The following is a 23,088-nucleotide window of genomic DNA, read 5'->3' as shown; positions in this document are numbered from 1 at the left end:
GCTCTGACCTGTCACCCTTTTCTGTAAGTCGGGAGAGAAGGATGTGGGCAGAGGGGGTGACAATCCATTGTTGAAGCCCCCAGGCCTGCCGGCCTGGCCCAGGAACACACCCCTGTGTGTCTGAGGGACAGACCTGCCATAAAATATCACAAACAGCCCTGCTTATGGAATGACTGTGTTCCAGGCACGTTGGCGTTGAGCTTTTGTAAATCACATCTCTGCCCGGAGAACTTTAGTTCTTAAAAGATTCCTGCAAATGATCCATTTTACCAGGAACCATCTCTCACTGATGTTTTCAGTGAGGATTTCGTATTGTTGAGGGTCAGCTGGGTTTTCTTAAAATGCACACCTGCCACGACAAACGTGCGTCTCTGAAGACAGAAGACGGTATGGCCGAGGTAAAATTAATCAGAAAATGACACATGCCTTCGTGGGAGTTTAGTTACAGAAATGCCATCTTGTTGAGGATTTTGCAGTAGAAGAAATTCTGTTCAGTTTGAGTCCTGCGAAGCGCCATGAGCTCAGGTTGATTTTGAGAGCCCCCGTTTCATACCAGGTCTTCTTTCTCCTTCCTCTCTGAATTCCGTTGGCCGGAAGCCGAGGCTTTGCCCTTCTCCCAGGCGCTCTCTCCTGTCCGGCCCCTCCCCCTTCTCCGGCCAGGCAGGGTGCGCTGACCCTTGTTAGGGGCTGCTGGTCTGCTCGGAGGACAGTCTTTTCAGCAGAATAACTGGAATTCCTGAGCAGAGTTCTGCTGGTTTTGTTTGTTTAAGCATCTGGTTGACTATTCTTCAGCCTCGCTTGTTTCCGAATATGGTCTCCTTAAATCCTCGTGGCTGCTAGAACTTGAGATACACCCTTAGCCTCAGGGGTCCTGAGCGATGGCACCAAAAAGATTCCCTCTGAGTAGAAAAAGGAAAACACAGGTCCTGTTGTTTGGGGCATCGGGGTGAAAGCGAGAGCCTCATTAGGGAGGTGTGATCCATTTTAGGCCAGCTGTGTGAGACTCCCAGCCTGTGCTGATAGATGCTTCACCATCTCAGAAGAAGGCTAAGCAGCTGGTCGGGCTGGAAGGGAGAAGGGAATCCAGCCCTGTCTCCTCCGGGCCTGGGCGGCGCTCCCCTCCGACTGTCAGCTGTTCTAACTTCTGGCTCCTCTGGCACCTCCTTCAAACACGGGGCCCTATTTTTAGTGCCGGGCTGTCATTTTTGATGGGCGGTTGCAAAAAAAAAAAAAATCAGTGGCAGCTGCAACAGAAATCCTGACTTAAAGGCCCCATTTATAATGCGGATGAAACCTGTTTACCAAATAAAAGAGACTGGACCGTCAGGGTGATCAGCTGCTTCGGGCCTCGGGCCTCGTAGGACGGAAGAGCCTTGAGCTTATTACGTCCACGGTGTCCTGCCTGCGCCTGGCCATGTCCCCGCCTGCAGCGCCAGTGCTCGCGCCGTGCCACAGGCCGCTCCCGGCAGAGGAGGGGCTCCCTAATTGCAGGAAGGATGCCAGGGAGCCTCAGGCCCAGGGAGTGGCTCAGCGTCCAGATCTTCCATCTCACAAAGCCCTCGCTTGCAGGGATGTGGTGTTAGACCCATCCAGACAGTGTAAAGAAAAGCGCCCCAAGGCCCACGTTACTTCAGAATCGTCAACATTCACACTGTGGCAGGAACAGACCGTGATGGGCATGCCTGGCAGCAGGACCATGGCCCACTAGTGTAGAAGCTCACAGGACAGACAGGATCACTTGGCCACTGATGTTCAGACATTTGGGGTATGGGAACTCCCACCTCCAGCCCAATGCATCAGTCTATAAACCGATATCCATACTAGTCTGTTTACGGTATTTATTTGTAAGTTATTTACAAGTTTAGATGTGCGATGGGTGACAACGAGCCTGTCTGTGTAACACGGATAGGAATGGCACCCGTGGTCGAGACCCAAGATAGCTTCCACTCCCCGTCTGTGGTTTTTACTGGTTGCCCTGTCTTGAGAAAATCAGTAAAGCGGTTAGCGACTTCTTTGTCCCTGAGAGGGAGCTGAGGTCCAGGTGTCATGTTTACATCCTTTTCGTGTGTGTGGTCCTGGGAGGTAAACCATGGTTGGCCGACAGAGCTGGAGTAGGCATGGTGTCTGTCCTGAGAGGGGGTCTGGAGAGGACACAGGGAAGCTGCATTGCTGAGCCCCTGGCTTCCCGTCTCAGCAACGCCGGGAGACCCAGGGTTCCCAGCGATGCCGGCCCTGCCCTCCCGGAAAGGGGACCACTGTGGACCTGTCCTGAGACCGCCCAGCAGTGCTCTCAGTTCTGAGCTATCGCCCTGTGTGTTCTTCTGTGTTTTGCTTCTTGGAATCTCTGTTAAATTTGGGAGGCGGACCCGTTGCACTGCATTTAGCCATGTGGTGTTTATTTGGTGGCCGTGTAGTGTTTGCACCATGACCTGTGGTCGGCTGTCCGCAGCCAGCTGGGCTGCTCCAGCTCGGGCTGTCACAAGCACGCCTCCCCGTGTGCTCCAGGGGCACGTCCGGGCACGCATCGACACCTGGGTTGCTGCGTGGAAGGATGTGTATGTCCTCAACCAGCAGCGGGTCCCATTTCTCAATTACTTGGACTGCTAGTGAGGTTGGGCGCTTTTCATAAGTTTGTTGGCCTTTGGACTTCACCTTTTGTGAAGGATCTATTCCTGTGTCCTCCTAGTTTTCATACTGAGACGTCTGACTGATTTGGAGGGATGCTTACTTTATTCAGGAAGCCAGAAGTTTGAGGTGTGAGGTTGTATGTAGAGACGGAGTTGCCCTAGGACTAGAGCAGAGCCACAGCGTCAGGCTCCACCCTCTCCTTCCCCCTCTGCGTTGTAGACACTCCCAACTGCTGTGTCTCCCACCCTCACCCCTTCCTGTCCTCTGCTGAAGAGCTTTGTCTTGGCCTGGGGCTGTCCCTGCAACCTGCCACTGTCCTTCCCTCTAGACAGTGGTTCATGCCATGGCAGAGCCCCTCTTCTAACTAAACCCGTCTTTCTGCCTCCCCAGCCCCCATTAGGAATCATGCCTTGGGGGTGGGGAGGCGCAGTCACTGCTGTGAGGGTGTCCTGAGGACTCTGGGCCTGCATTCGTTCCCTTCACACCGTTCTCGTTTTGTCCTCTGCTGACCTTCCCACTGCACCTCTGCTGCCAGCTACAGCTCCCTGCCTCAGGATCACACTGGGCTGTTTGCCCAGGCACTCAAGGCCCTCCACAGCCTAATTGTCCTTTTGTTCCTTTGCTGACATTCTTAACCCAGGATCTGGACTTGTTACAGAAATTCTAAGCTCCCTGAAGGCAGAAACGAAGTGATATGCTCTCACTGCCTCAGCAATCGTTAGCTCTTGTTGATTGAAATGTGTGACTTTAGGGTAAAAAGCTGGTCTTGACAGTAATACTGATCTCTGTGTTTGTGTGGCCCTATATTCTCGTTGTCTCTTACTGTGAAAAAAGGCAACAATAAAACAAACGTTTAGTGGCTCCTGAATCTGCATTTGGGCCAGGCTTGTAGGGACGGCTCATCTCTGCTCTCACAGCTCTAGCTGGTGTGGCTTGACTGTGTCTGGGGATCCCTTTCCAGGATGGCACACACGCACGCAGGTGTGTGTGCAGGCTGGCTGCTAGGATATTGGCCATGCACAGCTTCTCCCAATGGGTCTCACCTCAGGGCTGCTTGGGCTTCCTCACAGCGTGGCAGCTGATTCCAAGGAGTGCTCAAGGAAGTGGAAGTTGCCCACCTCGGGGCCTGGGCCCATGCACTGGCACAGCATCATGTCTGCTCTGTTCTGTTGGTCAAAGGTGTCACAGAGGGACTTCCCCTGGTGGTCCAGTGGTAAATAATCCGCCTTCCAACACAGGGGACGCAGGTTCAATTCCTAGTCAGGGAGCTAAGAACCCACATGCCGCAGAGCAACTAAGCCCGTGCACCACAACTACTGTGCCCATGCACCTCAACTAGAGAGCCTGTGTGCTGCAAACTACCGAGCCCACACACTCTGGAGCCTGCGGGCCACAGCTTACAGAGTCCACGCGCTCTGGAGCCCGCACGCCACAACTAGAGAGAGAAAACCCACGCGCCACAACTAGAGAGAAGCCGGCATGCCACAACGAAGAGCCTGCGTGCCACAACGAAAGGTTCTGCGAGCCGCAACTAAGACCCGATACAGCCAAAAAAAATTTTTTTTTAAAAGAAAGAAAGAAAAAGGTGTCACAGAGCCTACCCAGATTCAAGGGGGGCAGGATACGTGGTCCCCCTCCTCTCAGCGGGAGGAGTGTGAGAGAGTCTGTGGCCACCGTTAGCCACTACCACGTGGCCATCATACTAACAGACTCCTCCCCCTGTGACTTCCCTCTAGCCCTGACGGCCGCTGCAGGACGAGGCAAGCTGGAGGTCTGCGAGCTGCTGCTGGAGCGTGGAGCTGCTGCGTCTCGGACGAACAGGAGAGGGGTCCCTCCGTTGTTTTGTGCGGCACGCCAGGGGCATTGGCAGGTACCCGGGGGACCCCGAGTGCTTCAGAAACAGTGAATGGGATAGAGATCGCTGCTGCCCGTCTCCCCTGCTGGGCCCTGTCTTTTTCACATTCTTGACTTCTGCTTGTGCTGTGAGCACTGCTGTATCAAGGCAGACATTTGACAGGCTAGCACAGTCAGCCACATTGGCTGGTAACTGGGAGCAAGGCTGGTAACCGGGTCAGAGACCCACAGCTGCTTCCCCATAACCGGGGAGGGGAAATGGAATGGGTGCGCCCTGTCCTGACAGCAGAAGACTTGGCGTAACACAGCGGCTGCTGCGGTTGTGCAGCCCGCTTGTCCAGCAGGCTTGGGAGAAGAGTGGGCTTGTTGTGCTCCATGGGAGGGGAAGCCTTTTCCCTCTGGTCCTGCACTGTGATTCAGGCTGGCTTCTTTCACAAGGAGCGACGCATCGTTGCTTTTAGTCTAATTAAGGGAGCAAGGGGTCCTTGATAGCAGCGGTTCAGTCATTTATTCCTTCATTTTGTAAACAGTGACCATGTATCTACCCCATGGCTGGCACCAGGTTACACACAGCTGCAAACAGACAGATGGATTTCACCATCATGTCCATTATAGAAGGAATTTTCTAGGCCCAAGTTCACAGTGTGGAGTCTCAACCCTTCTGGTTCGTGCTAGCTCTGCTGGTAGGAGCTGTGAGGGTGCCCCACCAAGATTCTGGCTTTTCTCCTTCCTGTTTCTAAGAGCTTGGTTTGTACCGGCCACTCCCTGCCTCTCTCACAAGTCCTTGAGATGCCCTAGCTAATAATCCTCTCTCCTGTTCTCTGTGTTCCCTAAGTCATGGGGAAGTCTGGAGACATATGTTAGTGTGTCAGGAACAAGAGAGCAGTGGGAATATGCCACCTTCTGCTGTGGTGGCAATAAAACAAGCGTGGTGCCAGAGGGAGAGAGGCTGGACCACAACCCCCTGGACAGAGCAGTTCCCTCCAGGATGGTCACTGTAGGAGACCCCTCTCTGGGTTTTTTTCCCCTTCTCACCATGTACTGTTTAAAGGCATAACTTGGAGGCTGAAACTCCTCCAGGAAGCTTTGCCAAAAATCACCTGCTATGAAGGTCCCCCAGTCCTAAGCCTCAGGAAGCAGACGGCTGATGGGAGAGGGTTGGTGAGTGTTTTCGCATCCATTGCCCGTGCCGCGTCCGCCTGCTACAGGAACGTGGTGTCAGCCCCTCCATGGGGCCGTGGCTGTGGTGCCTTCCCTTTAGTTCTGCTCAGCTACCCAACGTGCCCCCGTAGTGGCTGTCCTGTCATCACTTGACTGTGCTTGGAATCCTCCCTTCTCCAAATTTCTGCCTTGTGTGTGCAAGTTTTACAGACATAGTAATGAATTCGGCTGGTTAAAGAGAAGATAAATTGGAAGAAGAGTCTGTTCAAAGGAATACAATAGAAAGATTTTACAGGCCCCATGGATCACACAACTTACAGGGGTTTTTAAAAAGAGGAGAGTCCTTTCACTACTCTGAAAGGTGGGAAAACCATCCTGAGTAGAGAGCACGTGATTCAAGGGGCAGCAAGGAAGCGTGTAATCCCGAGTGTTTCTTTCAGATCGTGAGGTTGCTGTTGGACCGTGGCTGTGACGTGAACCTAAGTGACAAGCAGGGCCGGACGCCCCTCATGGTGGCTGCTTGTGAAGGGCACTTGAGCACCGTGGAATTTCTCCTTTCGAAAGGTAGCCGCACTGTCCCACCCCACCCCGCGTGGGACTGTCTTGGAGGGACAAGGGCAAGAGCTTTGGCAGACTCGTTTAGTACTTTCTGATTTTGTTTTTTTGGGTTTTTTGTTGTTGTCTCTGTTTTGTTTTTGAAAAAATCTTTGTTAAGTGTTCTTGTCATGGAAATTTTTTACCTTGCACACAAGTAGAGGGAATAGGGACGCATCCCACGTACCCTTTACCCAGCTGCAGCAGGGATGATCACTTCACCCTTGGCTTCAGATACTGTTTAGGCCAGGCCCCTGCGGGTGTGAAAGGGTCTGCCTCTGGCCTTGTCTTTCCACGGTCATGTTCTGTGAATGGGCTTGTCTTTCAGGTGCCGCCCTTTCTTCCCTGGACAAAGAGGGTCTGTCAGCATTAAGCTGGGCTTGTCTGAAAGGGCACAGGGCTGTGGTCCAGTTCCTGGTGGAGGAAGGAGCCAAGATCGACCAGACGGACAAGAACGGCCGCAGCCCCCTGGACCTGGCCGCCTTCTACGGCGATGCGGAGACCGTAGGTACCGCGGCGGCCACGCTCCCCACCTGTGCCAGGCGGACTGGGCCGCGTGGAGACTCCGGAGCTGAGCCATCCCCAAGTGTGCATGACGCTGGCCCCGCGTGGCCGGGTCATACGCGTGTGCTGTGGGGTGGCTTTCGTTTTCCTCTAATTCTGTGGCACGCAGTCTGTTCCAGACCTGGGGTAAAGATTTTAACAGACTTTAAAGGCTTAAAATTCCATGATGACAAACTGCACGCACATACATGAATATGTGTACACACGTGCATATGTCATTTCATTTTCTTACAGTTTCCATGTAAATAGAATGCCCGTACAGATCATTTAAAAATCACTTTTATATATGTGAGAAATTACTCATCAAATAATCAGTTGGTTTGTTTTTAAATTGATGTGGCTTTGTCTAGAAATAATAGAAAATGCTTTGGGCACTGTCTTTATCTCTTTGCCAAAGGCCCAAGTCTAACTGAGGAAGGAAGGGATAAAACCTTAATAAACTAAAAACCACAAGATGTCTTTCAGGGCAAAAACCACTTTGTCAGTGTCCATATCCCAGGCACCAAGCAGGTGCTGGAGGAATGTTCATTTCTCCTTGAGAATTATCATTTATGAATCGTTACATGTGTCTAAGGTGAGGATTAGCTAGACAGACAGGTACTGTATTGCTGGGGGCTGTGGACCTTGGAGCAGAAGCCATCCCCACCCTGCACGTCTGTGCCTGGTGGTTCTACATGTTACAGTTAAATAGTTTCAATTTCCTGGACGTTATAAACTGTACTTAAATGTCGATTTTCAGAAACAGCTATTTAACTGAACCTCACATCTCCACACTTTTCTTTTTCAACTTATGTTACATTACCAGATCCTATAGTTTATCAACATTAGGGAAGAGTGAAAGATCTTAGCATTCTAAGCATCATTAAAAAAAATTTTGGTAAAAACACATAACATAAAATTTACCATCGTAACCATTCCTAGGTGAAGAGTTCAGTAGTGTTACATACATTTCACATCGTTGTGCAGCCAAAGTCCAGGCTTTTTTTGTCTTGTAAAACTGAAACTGCACCCATTAAACAGTTAACCTCGTTACCCCCCCAATCCCGGCAAACACCTTTCTACTTTGCGTCTCTGTGAATGACAGCTCTAGGTCCCTGAACACAAGTGGAATCATACAATATTGTCGTTTTGTGACTGACTTATTTCACTTGGCATAATGTCTTCTAGGTTCATTCATGTTATAGCATACGTCAGGATGTCCTTTTTTAAGGCTGAATAATATTCCATTTATGTGTTTACCACATTTTGTTAATCCATTCATCCATCATTGGGCACTTGGGTTGCTTCCACCTCTTGGCTATTATGAGTAGTGCTGTTACGAACATGGGTGTGCAAATATCTCTTCAAGAGCCTGAAGATTTTTTCGAGATCTATCCATTCTTTTGGATAGATACCCAGATGTAACATTGCTCAATCGAGGGGTAATTCTATTTTTAATTTTTTGAGGAAGCTTCATGCTGTGTCCATAGTGGGTGTATCATTTTACATTCTCACCAAAAGTGCACATGGCTACCTGTTTCTCCACACCCTCTCCAGCACTTATTTTCTGTTTCGTTCTTTTCTTTGATAGCAGCCATCCTAACAGTTAATAGCTTGTTGTTTTGATTTGCAGTTCTCTAATGATGAGCATCTTCTGACATGCTTATTGGCTATTTGTATATCACCTTTGGAAAAATATCTATTCAGATCCTTTGCCTATTTTTTTCTTTTTTTTTGCGGTACACCGGCCTCTCACCGTTGCGGCCTCTCCCGTTGCGGAGCACAGGCTCCGGACGCGCAGGCTCAGCGGCCATGGCTCACGGGCTCAGCCGCTCCGCGGCATGTGGGATCTTCCCAGACCGGGGCACGAACCCGTGTCCCCTGCATCGGCAGGCGGACTCAACCACTGCGCCACCAGGGAAGCCCCTTTGCCTATTTTTTAAATTTTATTGAAGTATAGTTGATTTACAATGTGTTAATTTCTGCTATACAGCAAATCGACTCAGTTACACACACATATATATATATGTATATATATATGTTCTTTTTCATATTCTTTTCCATTACGGATTATCACAGCCTTTGCCTATTTTTAAATTGGGTTTTTGAGGTTTTTGTTGTTGAGTTATAGGAGTTCTTTATATATTCTGGATGTTAATCCCTCTAGTGTCATTTTGAACAGCTGGTGGACTGATAGGATCTACTAGATCCACGTGAAAATCTAAGCAGGCTACAGACTTTTCCAGTGAATAGAGCAATTTTAGTGGCCAGCATGGTTTTCCCTGTTGTTCTCTGTTTAGTCCAAGTGACAGCTGTTTTATCACATCAAGGCAGTCTTTGTACCATGGTCTCAAAGTTGCCACCTTTACAGTGCCCATGTTCAGGTCTCTTTCCTAAGCCCTAAAGTGAGTTATAATCGGGTCCAGTTGATCCTGGTCTTTCCAGCTTCTGTACCCAGGCTGTGTGGGTCTGAGTGTTTCTGAAGTGCCATTGCCATGACCTGCCAGCATGTTGGAGCTATGGCAGAAGCCTGCCTCCTAAGTAATTGGAGATGAAAAGGTGACTGTGTCTCGTCTCTGTGGCCTGGGAAGTGGGGTGAGACAGACAGGTGGTAGTGTGTGTGTACTGTCTGTGGTCTATGGGTGCACAGACACACATCCCGCCCTGGGGACATCCACCTGCCCTGTCTCATTGCCAACATCAAAATCACTTTAGCAGAGTGGGTTTGAGCTGTGGATTGCAGCTCCTCTGCTCTGTTCTATGTCAACTTCATTTCCCTTCTAAGATCCCGTTAGGCCAGAAGCATCTGAGACCAGAGTGAAGCTAAGGCTGCCAGCTCCTACACCAGCTGCAGCGTTGGGCAAGGTGAGGGCTCCTGCTACCCGCGCCCTCAGGGCCTGTGTCTCCCTTTTGCAGGTGCTGTACCTGGTCGACAAGGGGGCCGTGATCGAGCACGTGGACCACAGCGGCATGCGGCCCTTGGACAGAGCCATCGGTTGTCGAAACACATCTGTAGTGATTACACTGCTGAGAAAAGGAGCCAAGTTAGGTCAGTAAACTCTGCAGTTCACCAGCGAGAGGGAGGGTAGCTTCAGATTTTAGAGTACGCGAGGGACCATACCCACCTGCTCCCGGGTTAAGAAGTAAGACGTCAGGCCTGTGAAGATTTTTTTTGTCCCTCTCTAAGGCTCAGTTAATCACAGTCATTCAGAGTGTGTAAAAGACTCATATTATTACAGCCCACGTGGGCAGAGAGCAGAGGCCAGTGTTGAAGGACAGCCCAGCCCTGGGGGTGCTGGGGATGCGTGGGAGCCACAGCGGGAGGTGTTCCGGGCGCCTCTGTGGGGAGGGCCCGAGGGCGGGTGGGCAGGAGCCGGAGGGCGGTTGTAATGAGCCACAAGTGTGAGGACTGCTGTTCGGGAGGGGCGGTTTGTCCGCTGGGAAGGGCAGCAGCAACCCTAGCACAGGTTCTGGGAGGGAGAGCTTTCGGGGCTTACTGGAGACGAGACGGGGTGACTTGAGGATAATGTCAGGCCGGAGCTCTGAGGAGGTTGGAACACGGCCCAGGGTTCAGAGTGCAGGCAAGAGTGCCCCATACGGCACTGTCTTTTCTGGTCTCACGCCAGACCTTTGGCTGCCAGCAGTTCTGGGGAGGGGACTTCGATGAAGGAGGTGAAGTGACATTATTAAGCAGCTCATGGTATCAGGAGCTATTCTGAGCAGTTGCATGTTTTAACTTATCTCATCCTCACCTACCCTGTAAGTAGGGAATGATGAAAGCATCGTGTTACAGAGGAGGAACCCCAGGCCTGAAGATGGTGAATAGCTCCCCTGAGGTCATAGTGAGCGGCAGGTCACCTTGAACCTGAGTCCCACTCCTGAGGCCATGCCCTTAAGCGTTGCTCCCTGTGCGTGTTTGGAAGAGGCTTAGACAGAGGTTGTGGCTGTGCCGTCCGCCGGGAGAGAAGGAGACACAGGCGGGAACAGGGAGGCCGAGGGCGGGGATGGTGGGAGGAGGGCAGCAGGGCCAGAGCTGGCGTCTCAGAGTGGATTTGGTGGTGACTCTGCAGCGAGTGTGAGAGACGCTGAGAAGCCTCGCGTCCACCTGCGCGTGGTCCTGACAGCGCTGCAGGGAACTAAAGAGATGATTGGGAAGCAAATCCCCATAGAAAGGAGGGGTGGCTCATGGCTGCGCTGATGCTTGCGTGTCCCAGTACTCTTGTCCCCACAAGTGACAGGGTGTGCGGGGTGCAACTCCCTGCTAAATGCTCCCTTCCCTTCGCTGTACTGTCACGCGGGACAGTACACCTGCAGGACACGCTACAGTGTCCTCTGCAGCTGGGTTCTCTGCTGTTTGTGGGCTTAGCTGTGACGGGGACACAGAAGCATTGAGCTCCTTTGCTCCAAGCCCACTGGAATGTCTCTGAACACATGTTTATTTTGCAGGAAATGCTGCTTGGGCGATGGCTACTTCCAAACCTGATATTCTGATTATACTTTTACAGAAATTGATGGAGGAAGGAAACTTGATGTACAAAGTAAGTGGTGTCGCCCTTTTCTTGTGATCCTGTAAACAACCTGTGAGCAGCCTCTTAGTTTGCGGTATAATGGATGTAGCTGTGCTACTGCCAGAATACATACAGCTTAGCTAATAGAAGTTCTGGGAAGTGCTAACCTAGCCTTGTGCCCAGGATTTGATATCCTCACAGCAGAATCTTCAACGTGGAAAGCACTCCTCTTTGTGTTTGAGAACCATTATTTCTGAACGAATCCTTGGGGCTGTAACTGTGACTTACAGCCTGAAGCCTTGATACGAAGGCAGAGATGCTTCTTGTTTAACAGGCACATCCTACAGGAAATTCCTTGGTGCTTGGAATCATGAGACATGGGAAAGGAACACTCAGGAGACATTTTCAGAAGAAAAGAATCATGAAATCTCCCAAGCCTTTATTATCTTAATTTTTATGTCTGTAAGCTTCTGGAATTTGAAACTGTTTCTGGAGAGATTTTTACTTAAAACAGTCAAGTAATAGATAACACTCAGTTTACTCAGGAGGTGGAATTAATTTCTTTTTCCCCTTAGAAATGGAAAGACAATTTAAAGATTAGTAAATTTGACTTTAAAGTAAAAATGTTCAAACTAACACATGCAGTTTAGATCAGAGGGCAGTACACTTCATCTGGAAAGAGCCAGGTAGTAACCATGTCAGGCTTTGCTCTGTGGTCCCTGCCACAGCCCTCTAGCTTTGCTCTTGTGTCACAGACGCAGCCAAGATAACACACAGACAAATGAGCCAGGCCGTGTCCCAGTCAAACTGTGTTTGTAGAAACAGGTGTCAGGCCGGGTTTGGCCCAGAAACCGTAGTTTGCCAACCCCGAGTTTAGAGAGATGCTCAGGCCATTTCCATAGATCACTTTTCTTTCCAGGTCTGTGATTAGACAGAATTAAAAGATGATGAAAACAAAAAACGACATCATGACCATTTTAATCCTTTTTGGCATGAAGCTGCTGTACTTTCTGTGTTTTAGTTTTTCCTTTTCTTTTTTAATAACAACAAATAAATAGGCATATAGCATGACCCAGCAGGGTTCCTGGCCTGGAATCAGTTTGAAATTGAGTTCAGAGTGTGTATCGTTGTGGCTTTGAAGTGATTTTAATATGAATTTTGGTAGGCAATTATTAGCCATTTTCGACAGACTTCATACCTGCTGTGAAACAGAACCAGCAGAGCAAATGGATTTCTTTAGCCTTGAAAATGACGTGCAGTGCTGTGCTGAGTTTTAAAGCCCGTGCTTTAGTTCCTCTTGAAAGAAAACTTATCATTCTACAGCAGCTCTAGGTTTATCCGCAAGACTCTACTTGCTTTAGGGACGGCGTGGTTTCTCCATTTGATTTCTGTTACACTCTGCATGAAAGTATCTTTAGGTGAGAGATCATTCATGAAATGGTTGTCACAAATATGTAACAGAGAAGATAATCTGATGTTTTAATTAAGATTGATGGTTATGGGTTTGGCAATTTACAGATCCCTTCCTGTAAACCCAGCTCTGGTTGCAGGCGCCTAGGCGGGCAGTGAAGCTGCGTGTCCAGGCCAGTCAGTGGACTGGTTCTGGCCGTGGCCTGTCCTCATCAGGATCTTTATTCATCTTGGAGCCTCTGGAAACGATAAATTTCTCTGATTTTTGAATCCTAGAAAGGGAAGATGAAAGAGGCAGCCCAGAGGTACCAGTATGCCTTAAGGAAGTTTCCTCGAGAAGGATGCGGAGAGGACATGAGACCGTTCAATGAGCTAAGGATTTCCCTCTATCTCAATTTGTCTCGTTGCCGAAGAAAAACAAATGTAAGCCGGGCCCCTTATTGCAGTCCTTTAGCTGTTCTCACAGCGGTGAAGGCCTGCCCTTCTACAGGCCTCCTGTCTGGTTTGTTTGCACTTTTCTGTGAACCTGGCGCATGGGGAGCTGCTTGTCTGGGGTGACCATCATTAGATCACAGCACCACCCACCTCCCGAGGTGCTGAGGGGAGTGCACATGGACGTAGTTTCTCTGCCTCAGTGATGACAAGCACATGCAAACTGCTCCTCCACCGCTGCCCAACTGCACGCTGCCGGCACGAGCGGCTGTGCCCAGATGCAGAAGGAAAGGCATCGTTGTAAAGTTCACCACAAATGTGTTATCATCAGCCTAGTGTTGTTATGTTTGCTCAGAGGGTAAGCCAGGAACTGGTCAATTTGTAATTAATTGTAGTCAACTCACAGTTAACTTGTAACTGGTAACTAGATTTGTTTCAGTACCACTATCTTTGTTTTTCTTTTTTAAACCTCATCCTCCCTCCACCAAATCTGTGACCTGCCTGCTTCTACGCCCACGTACTCTGCCCACCTTCCTGCTGCAGGTGCTGCAGTGTCCGGGCCCCTCTGAGGCTCCCCCTCCCCCCGGGGGCCGGGCTCCCATCGGCCCTCACCTCTGCTGCGCTGCTTCCGCCACCACTCTCTCTCGAGTCACTGACTCTTCTGAGTCACCGAGTTTTGCTTCTCTGTGGGATTCTTCTTGTAAGAACATTGATAAGCCATAACTGTCTCCTGACTTCACAACAGGAAAACCAACTTACCTTCCCCTTCATCTCCAAACGTGTCCCACTTCTCTACTAACCTCTAGAGCAAAACTCTTCTTAAAAGGTTGCCTGTAATCATGTTTCAGTGCTGCTTCTGACTTGTGTATTTAAATATTGATACCAGGACTTCGGCATGGCAGAAGAGTTTGCTTCCAAGGCTCTCGAGTTGAAACCGAAGTCCTATGAAGCCTTTTATGCCAGAGCGAGAGCAAAGAGGAGCAGCAGGTACCGTCTGGGGTTAGATATGTGACTGTGAATAGAGAAGCTGCTTATCTTTGTCTGACATCAGAGCTGCTGCTTTGACTTTGGGGGCTTCTCTCCTCCCTTGTAATACTGAACAGCTAGCTTCCAGAAGGCGCAGCAGTGGCTGTCATTAGCAACGGCTAAACTTTTTATTTTCTCCAGACATCTCGGTAACTGTCCCCACAGTTGACATCTGCAACATAAAGTTCCTAGCTTAGTCCATGTTACCAGTGAGACCGCCAACTAGAGACGCCGGGAGGCGGCGGCGGGGAGGCTGGGTGGAGTCCATAGGTCTTGAGTTGTAGGTGGATGTGGTGAGAGGGATGGGGAAGGTGACGTTAAGAGGATTCTGATCCCCACTGCTTTCTGCCTGCGCTCACCCCAGCCCAGTGGTCTTTATAGAGACAGCAGGGCCCCGGAGCCACTCAGGTCTGGGTTAGAGTTCAGCGCTCCCACTTAGCCGAGGAACTCTAAGCTAGTTCCGTGGGGTCCGTCCACACCGTGACTGTGCAGAACTCACTCAGCTACCTTCTCTTTTCTTTTAGCAGAGCTGCTTTATGAACAGTTAGGTTCAGAGCTTGTTCTTACATGGCCTGTAATTATATCGTCTCTTTTAATATAAAGGCAGTTCACGGCCGCTCTGGCTGACTTGCGGGAAGCCGTGAAGCTCTGTCCCACCAACCAGGAGATCAGGAGGCTCCTGGCGCGCGTGGAAGAGGAATGCAGGCAGCTCCAGAGGAGCCAGCAGCAGAAGCAGCAGTGCCCGCCGCCAGCGCCCCCCGCCGACTCGGACCACGAGGAGGACGCCCCGGCCCCCGGCCTGAATGACTGCTTTCACCTCGAGGAGGCTGAAGAGGAGGAGACTTCTCCACAGGAAGAAACCGTTCCCCTCGCTCCCAGGCCCCAGCCGCCCTCCTCTGCCCCCTCCCCATACATCCGAAACCTTCAAGAAGGGCTCCAGTCCAAGATGAGGCCGCTATCGCCACAGAGTCGGCTGGGGATGAGCAAGCCCCCGAGGGAGCCGGTCGCTCAGCCGGGGCTGAGGGTGCAGCCCACCAAGCAGGCGCAGATCGTGAAAACCAGCCAGCACCTGGGTTCTGGGCAAGCCGGCGTGAGAAGTGCTAGCTCGAAAACGCAGGCCTCTTCGCAGAATCCTCCCCCGAGTCCCATGCCTGGAAGACTCTCTGCCACCCCTGCCGCTGGAAGCAGAAACCAGCATCTGGAGGGAACAGGCACCTTCCCTGCGGGAGCAGCTTCTAGCCACTCGGGAGATCGGCTGGGCCCCGGCCCAAGCGTCCAGCTGCAGCCCAGTGAGGGTGACGCTGCATATCCTTTACCGAGTAAGATAAAAACTGCGGAGAGGCTTCTGTCTCGTGCCACCGTGGCTGTGGACGTAGCCCCTCTAAACCCAGGCGGGCCTGTGAGCTGCAGCGACGTGCGACACCCGGCTTCCCTCACCAGCTCAGGCTCTTCCGGTTCTCCGTCAAGCAGTATCAAGATGTCAAGTTCAACCAGTAGTTTGGCTTCAAGCAGCAGTTTTTCAGAGGGCTTCAAGGTCCAAGGACCAGATGCTCGAATGAAAGACAGGGTTGGTAGCCAGGCTCCGAGTGGCCCAGCTGAGCACAGGCCGCGCAGTACTCCGTTCATGGGCATCATGGACAAGACAGCGAGGTTCCAGCAGCAGAGCCACCCTCCCAGCTGCGCCTGGCACTGCGCGGTGCCAGAGGGGCTGCCGACGAACATGCCTTCCGCGGCTGGCCTGCAGGCCTCAAGCTCTGAGAAGCCCTCTCTCAAACAAGCGGGAGGATACAGTAGCCAAGCCAAAACCCGTTCTGTGTCTACTCTGGGTGGAGGGATCCACAACGGGGCCCAGGGGAAGGAGCTAGAAGAAAAGAAGTGCCAAATTCCAGTCCACAGCCAAGACAGCCGGATAACTAAGACTGTTTCTCATGCGTATCAGGAAAGTCTCTCTAAACAGCAGTCTCACATCAGCAGTGAAGCCCACAGGAGTCACCTCCCTTCAGCAAAACCAAAGCGATCATTCATAGAATCAAACGTGTGAGCCGTAAGGGAGACCCATGTGTGGTATTTGGAAAATGGTGTGCTGGCTCCTGGTAGTCATTAAATGGTTGTTTGTGAGAAAAATTACTCTTTAGTCACATATTTATTTTTCCCTTGGGGGTGGATCAGATGCCATTGATACATTGAAAATGTGGGATTAAATTTCTTTGATAGATAGAAGTCACCAGAAACAAGAATGCTAACCAGAATTGAAAACTACAACTAGTTATGCCTGTTAAGTTAAAAATTTAAGACAGCCAAGAAGACATTAACTCATGCTTCTCTCTTTTGAAATTGTTTGGTTTTTATCACTTTTCTCCTAGCCTTTGCTATGTGGTAAGATCATATTATTTCTTAGATAATGTAAATGTCTAGTGATAAGTTTAACTCATGACATAATATCCAGCTGATATGTTCTGGAAAAGATGGAACTTTCAAGTTACAGTTCCAATGAGTCAAATCTTAATTTATATATATATGCACGTACACATACAGTTGACCCTTGAACAACATGGGACTTAGGGGCGTCCATCCCCTGTATGGTCAAAAATGTACAGTGTGACTTTTAGTCGGCCCTGTGGAGGGTTCCACATCCTCGTATTCAACCAACCGTGGATCATGTAGTATGTATTGACCGGGGGGAAAAAAAATCCGTGTATAAGTGGACCTGCACAATTCAAACCTTTGTTGTTCAAGGGTCAGTGTGTATGTGCGCGCGTGTGTATATATATATATATGAAAGACCTGAGTATATTTCTAGCTGAATGTGACTATGTGTTATATGGCTCACTTTTTTTGTTTTTTAAGCAAAATATAAGAACATCCAAGTATTGTTCCCTTTATAGCAGTTCCCTTAAAAAGATTAAACACCTATTTCTGTGTTATGGTTCCTTTTTTTGGAACTATATTCCCGCTTCAAGGTGTTTTTAATATTTGGAAACAGTATAAACCATTTGGAATCATGATTGGTTAAGTTGAATTTGGGCTAAAATACTAAGAATACAGCATTCTCGGTGACATGTAAATTAGCTCTCATTTGGTCCCCAAACTGCTTTTATCAATGATAGCACTCCTGGAACAAACCTTCCAAGGTCCTCTAATGACAATATTTAATTCGGATACTTAAGGTGTGGTTGGTTATTGCTTTCGTTTTATTATAGTCATTACTTTATAGCCACGTGTTGTATATATCATATAGCCAAGTTGTATTCAGACTTGTAAATATAACTATTTCAAGTAGTTAATCTTAAAGTCATATATTTGCATGTTCTTTTAAGCTTCGTCCATGCTGGTTATTGCACTGAGCGATATTAACAGTATACCAGTAACAGCACTTTATCTCATTTATATGAACACCTTTGAGGTGCTACTTAAGTCCAAACTGATGTATTATTCATTTGTAAAGATAAGGTACAGGAGTGAACCTTGATTTTAAAGGTATTTTTATAAGAAAATGGTGTGCTATTGGAGGATGTTAAAATACTAGCCTGAGAGAGGTGGTGGGAGTGTATTTGTTTTGTATGTTGGGATGTGAAATTTATTTTCTAGAATTGGAGAGAAGGAAGTTCTATATTTACAGAATGTTTTAAAAATGAATAGTTGTCATGAAGTCCCTGTGAGCATCATTATGGTTTTGTACGAATAGGACTCTTCTGGTGTCATTCTCCATTTGTTCCTGAGTGTGTACAGTGTACTTTGTACAGCTTTGTCAGTCTTTTTTTAGAGGCGTCTCATGAGTTCTGCTATAACTACTATGGCTTATTTATTGTTTATTGTTTTCTTTAATATTTGTGGAAGTCTTACTCTGGTTATGTAGTTTTGTTTCTGCACAACTACTGTACTTTTCCATATGGAATAAAGACAATTAATAGAATTTGTTTTGCGTTAAATGAAACAGTGGCTAAGTAGAGAAGATCCTGATGTCAGCTATCTGCCTTGCTCAAATCCGGAGTGATTTTATCCTAAAGAAGTGGAAAGCCTGTTTCTCAGTAATACTACAAATACATATTTAATTTTATTTAATAATTTCAGAACAAGGGTAATGGCTTCCAGAAATCCCAAAACATTCCAGGGTCAAAATTAGTCTTTTTGCCTGAAATGAGAAGAACGCATGAAGAGCATTCTGTACTTCTCTGTTCGGAAATCCTGGAGCGTGGTTTTAGTGGCAACAGGGAATCTTCAGTATTTAACTCCCACTTCGGCGATACATACACTGAACACTGTGCCAGTGTGAAAGTTTGTTCTTCATATTTCTGTTATCTTTGAGTTAAAAGTGTTTGTCTTTATAACCACATATTTCAGTTTCAAAGTAGTATGAATGAGTGTGAACATTAAACTGTTGTATTGTGATAAAATCCTGACGTGGAATCTTAAGCCTGAGCAACTTCAGGTTATTGTGTGGTTACTGCTGTAACTAGCAAGGCCAAGTAAAGTATTTTCAGTCTCTCTTGAAAGCTATATATTTAAAGGTAAAAAACAAAAAACTGGGTAGGAGGGGAAAACTCTTAATAGATCATTCTTATTGGATGACTTCCTGTGATGCTGCCAGTGTGACTATTAGAATGTATTATACATTACATTATGATTTTGATAGATTCTTAGTAAAAGTATTTGGTCCAGTTACCCCAGGAAGTGCAGTCTCCTTGGGATGCTACTGGTCAGTGCTGAGGACCGGGCAGCGGGCAGGCAGGTGACGGCTGCTCCTGCCTAGTACTGCACGGATGGTGGCCCCCAAGAGTGCAGAGGGGCCGTGTGGTGTCCTTTCCTATGGGTGAGTTTGGGTTTGGTTTATTTAGTTTGTTTGCTTGTGTTTGTGGGAAGGAGTAGCAGCTCAGCTTCGGTTTGTCTGTATGTAAAAACAGATGCACTTCACTTTTGTAAACTGGCATCTTAGTTTTCAGCCATTTAACAAGAAACTATCCTAGTGAAACGTAAAAAAGGAAATCACCTTCTTTAACACATTTAGCAAATAACCAGTATTTACTGTTTTCTATCAATGACTTCAGTAATTTTCAGTAATTTTTATGTGAAAACCAGCCAGCCTTCTTTGGAAAATAAGTCTATTATTTTATCAAAACAAAAGATATCTGGTCCAATGGTGGGCTCTATCAATTTTACCCAGTCTTTTGTTAGAATTATGATAGCATACTTCCTCTATAGAATACAATAGAAAAACACCTTCTAGAACATGTTGCCATCTTTTGGTCCTCATGAGTAAGAATGTGAGCGGCATGTGTAGTATGAAAAAAAAAATACTCTTCTAGAAGCACGTATTGTGAATCCCAGCTGTGACACAAAGGAAATAAAATTCAGTAATACGTTAGGATGACAGAAATTTTACAAAGCAGCAATTACAAAGAACAGGTTTTTGGAGATTTCTGTGGTAGCTTTCCACCCTTCTGTGAACATACAGCATATTAGCTATAAGTTTATAAAACACTAGAAAAGGCTGATGGAATAAATACTTACATTGATTTTTTTCCTTTTATTTCTGTGTTTTCAAATTTCAGAACGACGACAGTGAGGATTTCGGGGGTAAGCACAGAGTCTTGGTCCCTGCCTGCCCTTAGAGTTTAGTGCTAACAAGCTTTCCCACTAATGGCTTCCATTCTGGTAAACAACTTGTGAGACAAATGGAGAGTCAACACAACCTCAGCTTTCCGAACTTGAAGTTTTCTTCTGAATGTTTATCAGGGTGTTGTATTAGCTATCAGTCTACTGTGTAAAAATGTATAGTCACCTTAGCTTAAACTATTATGTGAGAACTTTTAAGAATTCTAAATTGTAAAGGGAGGCTAGTTTGCCACTTTGTATGTTTCAGCAAAGTCAACTTGATGTATCTGCGATAATTTATTCCATCTAACTTGTACCTAGGTTTGGACAATGGGGGAAATCATTACTACCTTGCAAACAGAATCTAACAAAATTGCTCATTAAACATGTCAAAGTGATTTTCTCAATTTAGTCATAAACGAATCTACGATTGTTTTGCTAAAAATTCTCTTTAGAAGGATTCCAAAGAGTTATCAAATGAACAGTTATTAACTAGGATTTATCTGTTATATTCTAGATTATTCCAATCTTTGGTTATAATGGAATATGATCTATAACAAGAATAAATTTGAGCATGGCAAATTTAAAGTTGTAAAACTTTACTTCTCTACAGGTTAAGCTTTTTTTCACTAGTATAAAAAGGCTTTTATAGTAAAAATAGAAAAGATGTTATATGTGTTACTTAGTCCCTATGTTTTAAAGAATGAAAATAGCCAGTAAATAGTTTTTGTAGGTAACTAAGTTTAAGAAGTTTACCTTTCTCCTTCTGTTCTGCTTTTAATAATGTCTGATTAGTATCTACCTTTAAATCATTCAAATGAAATCACAGAAAATATAAGTAATGCAATATAAAATAAAGTTTTATTTTTGATGTGTCTCCAGCCATCGATCAATGGCCATTTTCAGAGTCCTATTTGGTATAAGTACCACTGAAGGAAGAACAAGATTTGTCATGGGACTTGTACGTTTCTTTTTGCTGATCCAATTTTCCATTGCTTCCTTTTCGTATGAATAGCCATCTAAAAACAAAACAAAACCACATACACAAATTATTTGCAATGTAGGAAAGGGAAGTTAGGATTACTAAAATGGGTACAAAAACTCCATTGCCAAGGCCTTTACTGTAATTTAAGTGGTAGTCTTGTCTAACACCACTGGCTCCCCAAATATTTCTGCAACAACATCCTAAATTCTACCATTTAAGATGCATTAAGATTGCACAAATTACCTCGAACAGTGTCAAAAAACTGAAAAAAGGACTGTCAAAAATTCAGATGTAGCACAAAGGAAGAAAGGAAACGAGCCAGGTAGAGGAAAGTGGTAGTGAAGCTACAGTGCCCTGCTAGTGCTGTCAGCTATGTGTCAGTTAATGTGGCTAAAGATGGGAGCAAAAAGCTCTGGGGATGACAAGGCAAAACTTTCCGACATGTTGAAAAGTCAGGGAAACAGATACCAAGAGATTATAGAGCTCACCCCACTAAGGACTTGACAGTAAAGGGATTTACTATGCCAAAAAAAAAAAAAAAAAAAAATTCATTGGCTAAGGTTTTTCATACCATGTTCTTACAAACTTTTTTGCATGTGTTAAGGTTTTGCTTCACTACTTTTTTTATACTTGTAGCTCTTTCTCTTAAATTTAAAATCTTAGTTCCTAATTACATTTACACATTAACCTATTTCTTTTAATCTGCAATGCATACAACTGTTTAAAACTAACAATGCCAATATATTACTAATGTAAGACTGTGAAAGATTTTAAAGATTTCTTTCTGGCTCTTTCTGTCACCAAGATGGATCCACTAGATCCACTAGGGTTGTCTAACTGAAATCCTGTGTTTGACAATCACTTGAAAAAAAAAGTTTCTGATTATGTTACTGGACATATAATGTGGTCCATTTGCTTCCTTTTTATCCTCCCAATTTGTAGAGACTGGTTTGTTTTTCATGATGTATTTTAACATTTAAATGGTTTCAAAGTAAAAACTATAAAATGTCACATTAAGAGTTTCTCTGTCCAACCCATGTTCTCTCCCTTCCCATATAGGTAACCATGTATGTTAGTTTCTGTTTACCCTTTCCTTTTGAAGATAAAAGCAAATGTATGTGTACAGACACAGTGCATATACATTCTTACATAAAAGTTAGCATGCTCCACACTATTCTGTACCTGGTTGGTTTGTTTTTTACTTAACTATACGATGCTTTTTTATTCCCCCACAGTACTCCCCTGTATGGATGTATTGATGGACATCTGGGTCACTTCCAATACCTTTTTACAAATAGTGCTGCAATGAACAGTGAGTGTTATCATTTGGGGGGAGATTCTAGCAGTAGGACTGCTGCATCAGAGAAAATGTATACAATTTTGTTAGAAATGCTAGTACTTCCACAGGAATTCTACCATTTTTTTTCCCACTAGCAATGGCATTTAGAGTGCCTGAATCTTCCCCAGAGCCCAACCAAGAGAATGTGCTGTCAAACTGAGTTTTTACCAGTCTCTCATGAGCAATGGTATAGTGTATCAAGTAGTTTTATTTTATTATGAGGGAGCTAGAACATTTCTTTGTATGTTTGAGCCATTTGCTTTTCATTTTCCTGTAAACTGACCATATTTCTGGCTCACTTTTCTATTAGATTGTTCTTTATTTCAGGAGGTTTATTTTTGAGATGTAACTGACAAAAGTTTCAGGTGTGCAGCATGATGATTTTTGCTCTTCTTTCTCCAGATTGCTTTGGTTATTTGGAATCTTTTGTGGTTTCATACAAATCTTAGGATTGTTTTTTTCTGTGAAAAATGCCATTGCGATTTTGATAAGAGATTGCATTAAATCTGTAGATGGCTTGGGTAGTATGGACATTTTAACAATATTCTTATCCGTAAGCACAGAATATCTTTCCATTTGTGTCTTCTTCAATTACCTTAATGTCTTGTAGTTTTCAGTGTACCGATCTCTTACTTCCTGAGTTAAATTCCTAGGTATTTTGTTCTTCTTGATGCAATTGCAAATGGGATTGTTTTCTTAATTTCTCTTTCTGCTAGCTTGTTACTATACAGAAACATAACTGATATTTATATATCAATTTTTGTTAACCTGCAACTTTATCGAATTGGTTGATTAGTTATAATCGTTTTTTGGTGGGCTTTATAGGGTTTTCTATATATATTACATCATATGCAATAGAGACAAGTTTTACTTCTTTTCCAATTTGGATGCCTTTTCTTTTTCTTGCCAAAATGCTCTGGCTAGGACTTCCAATGCTATGTTGAATCAAAGTGGTGAGAGTCTGCATCCTTGTCTTGTTCCAGATCTTTGGAGGGAGAGATTTCAGCTTTTCACCA

General features: G+C 46.2%; 2 protein-coding genes across 10 annotated transcripts in view; one reads left to right on the top strand and one right to left on the bottom strand.

Annotated features, from left to right (window-relative positions):
- TANC1 (tetratricopeptide repeat, ankyrin repeat and coiled-coil containing 1) overlaps nt 1-20,151 on the top strand; it is a 230,376-nt gene extending 210,225 nt beyond the window's left edge. For 4 of the 5 annotated variants that reach the window (XM_024735886.1, XM_024735887.1, XM_024735884.1 and 1 more), the window contains 8 exons: nt 4,365-4,498; nt 6,084-6,207; nt 6,566-6,741; nt 9,697-9,829; nt 11,227-11,318; nt 12,975-13,121; nt 14,017-14,117; nt 14,760-18,069. In XM_024735886.1, coding sequence (XP_024591654.1) covers nt 4,365-4,498; nt 6,084-6,207; nt 6,566-6,741; nt 9,697-9,829; nt 11,227-11,318; nt 12,975-13,121; nt 14,017-14,117; nt 14,760-16,197 — 2,345 coding nt within the window. In that variant the 3' untranslated portion in view covers nt 16,198-18,069. Of the gene's footprint in view, nt 1-4,364; nt 4,499-6,083; nt 6,208-6,565; nt 6,742-9,696; nt 9,830-11,226; nt 11,319-12,974; nt 13,122-14,016; nt 14,118-14,759; nt 18,967-19,705 lie in introns of those variants that run through there. The other variant, XM_024735882.1, reaches the window with a different exon arrangement.
- A 439-nt stretch (nt 20,152-20,590) lies between these two features.
- The window catches only part of WDSUB1 (WD repeat, sterile alpha motif and U-box domain containing 1), a 67,841-nt gene continuing 65,343 nt past the window's right edge, over nt 20,591-23,088 (bottom strand). For all 5 annotated transcript variants that reach the window (XM_024735890.1, XM_024735888.1, XM_024735893.1 and 2 more), the window contains one exon: nt 20,591-20,767. In XM_024735890.1, coding sequence (XP_024591658.1) covers nt 20,610-20,767 — 158 coding nt within the window. In that variant the 3' untranslated portion in view covers nt 20,591-20,609. The remainder of the gene's footprint in view (nt 20,768-23,088) is intronic.

This window comes from Neophocaena asiaeorientalis, unplaced genomic scaffold (genome assembly GCF_003031525.2).
Source record: "Neophocaena asiaeorientalis asiaeorientalis breed wild unplaced genomic scaffold, Neophocaena_asiaeorientalis_V1.1 scaffold72, whole genome shotgun sequence".
Classification (NCBI taxonomy): domain Eukaryota; kingdom Metazoa; phylum Chordata; class Mammalia; order Artiodactyla; family Phocoenidae; genus Neophocaena; species Neophocaena asiaeorientalis.
This window is presented reverse-complemented; position numbering and strand designations above follow the sequence as displayed.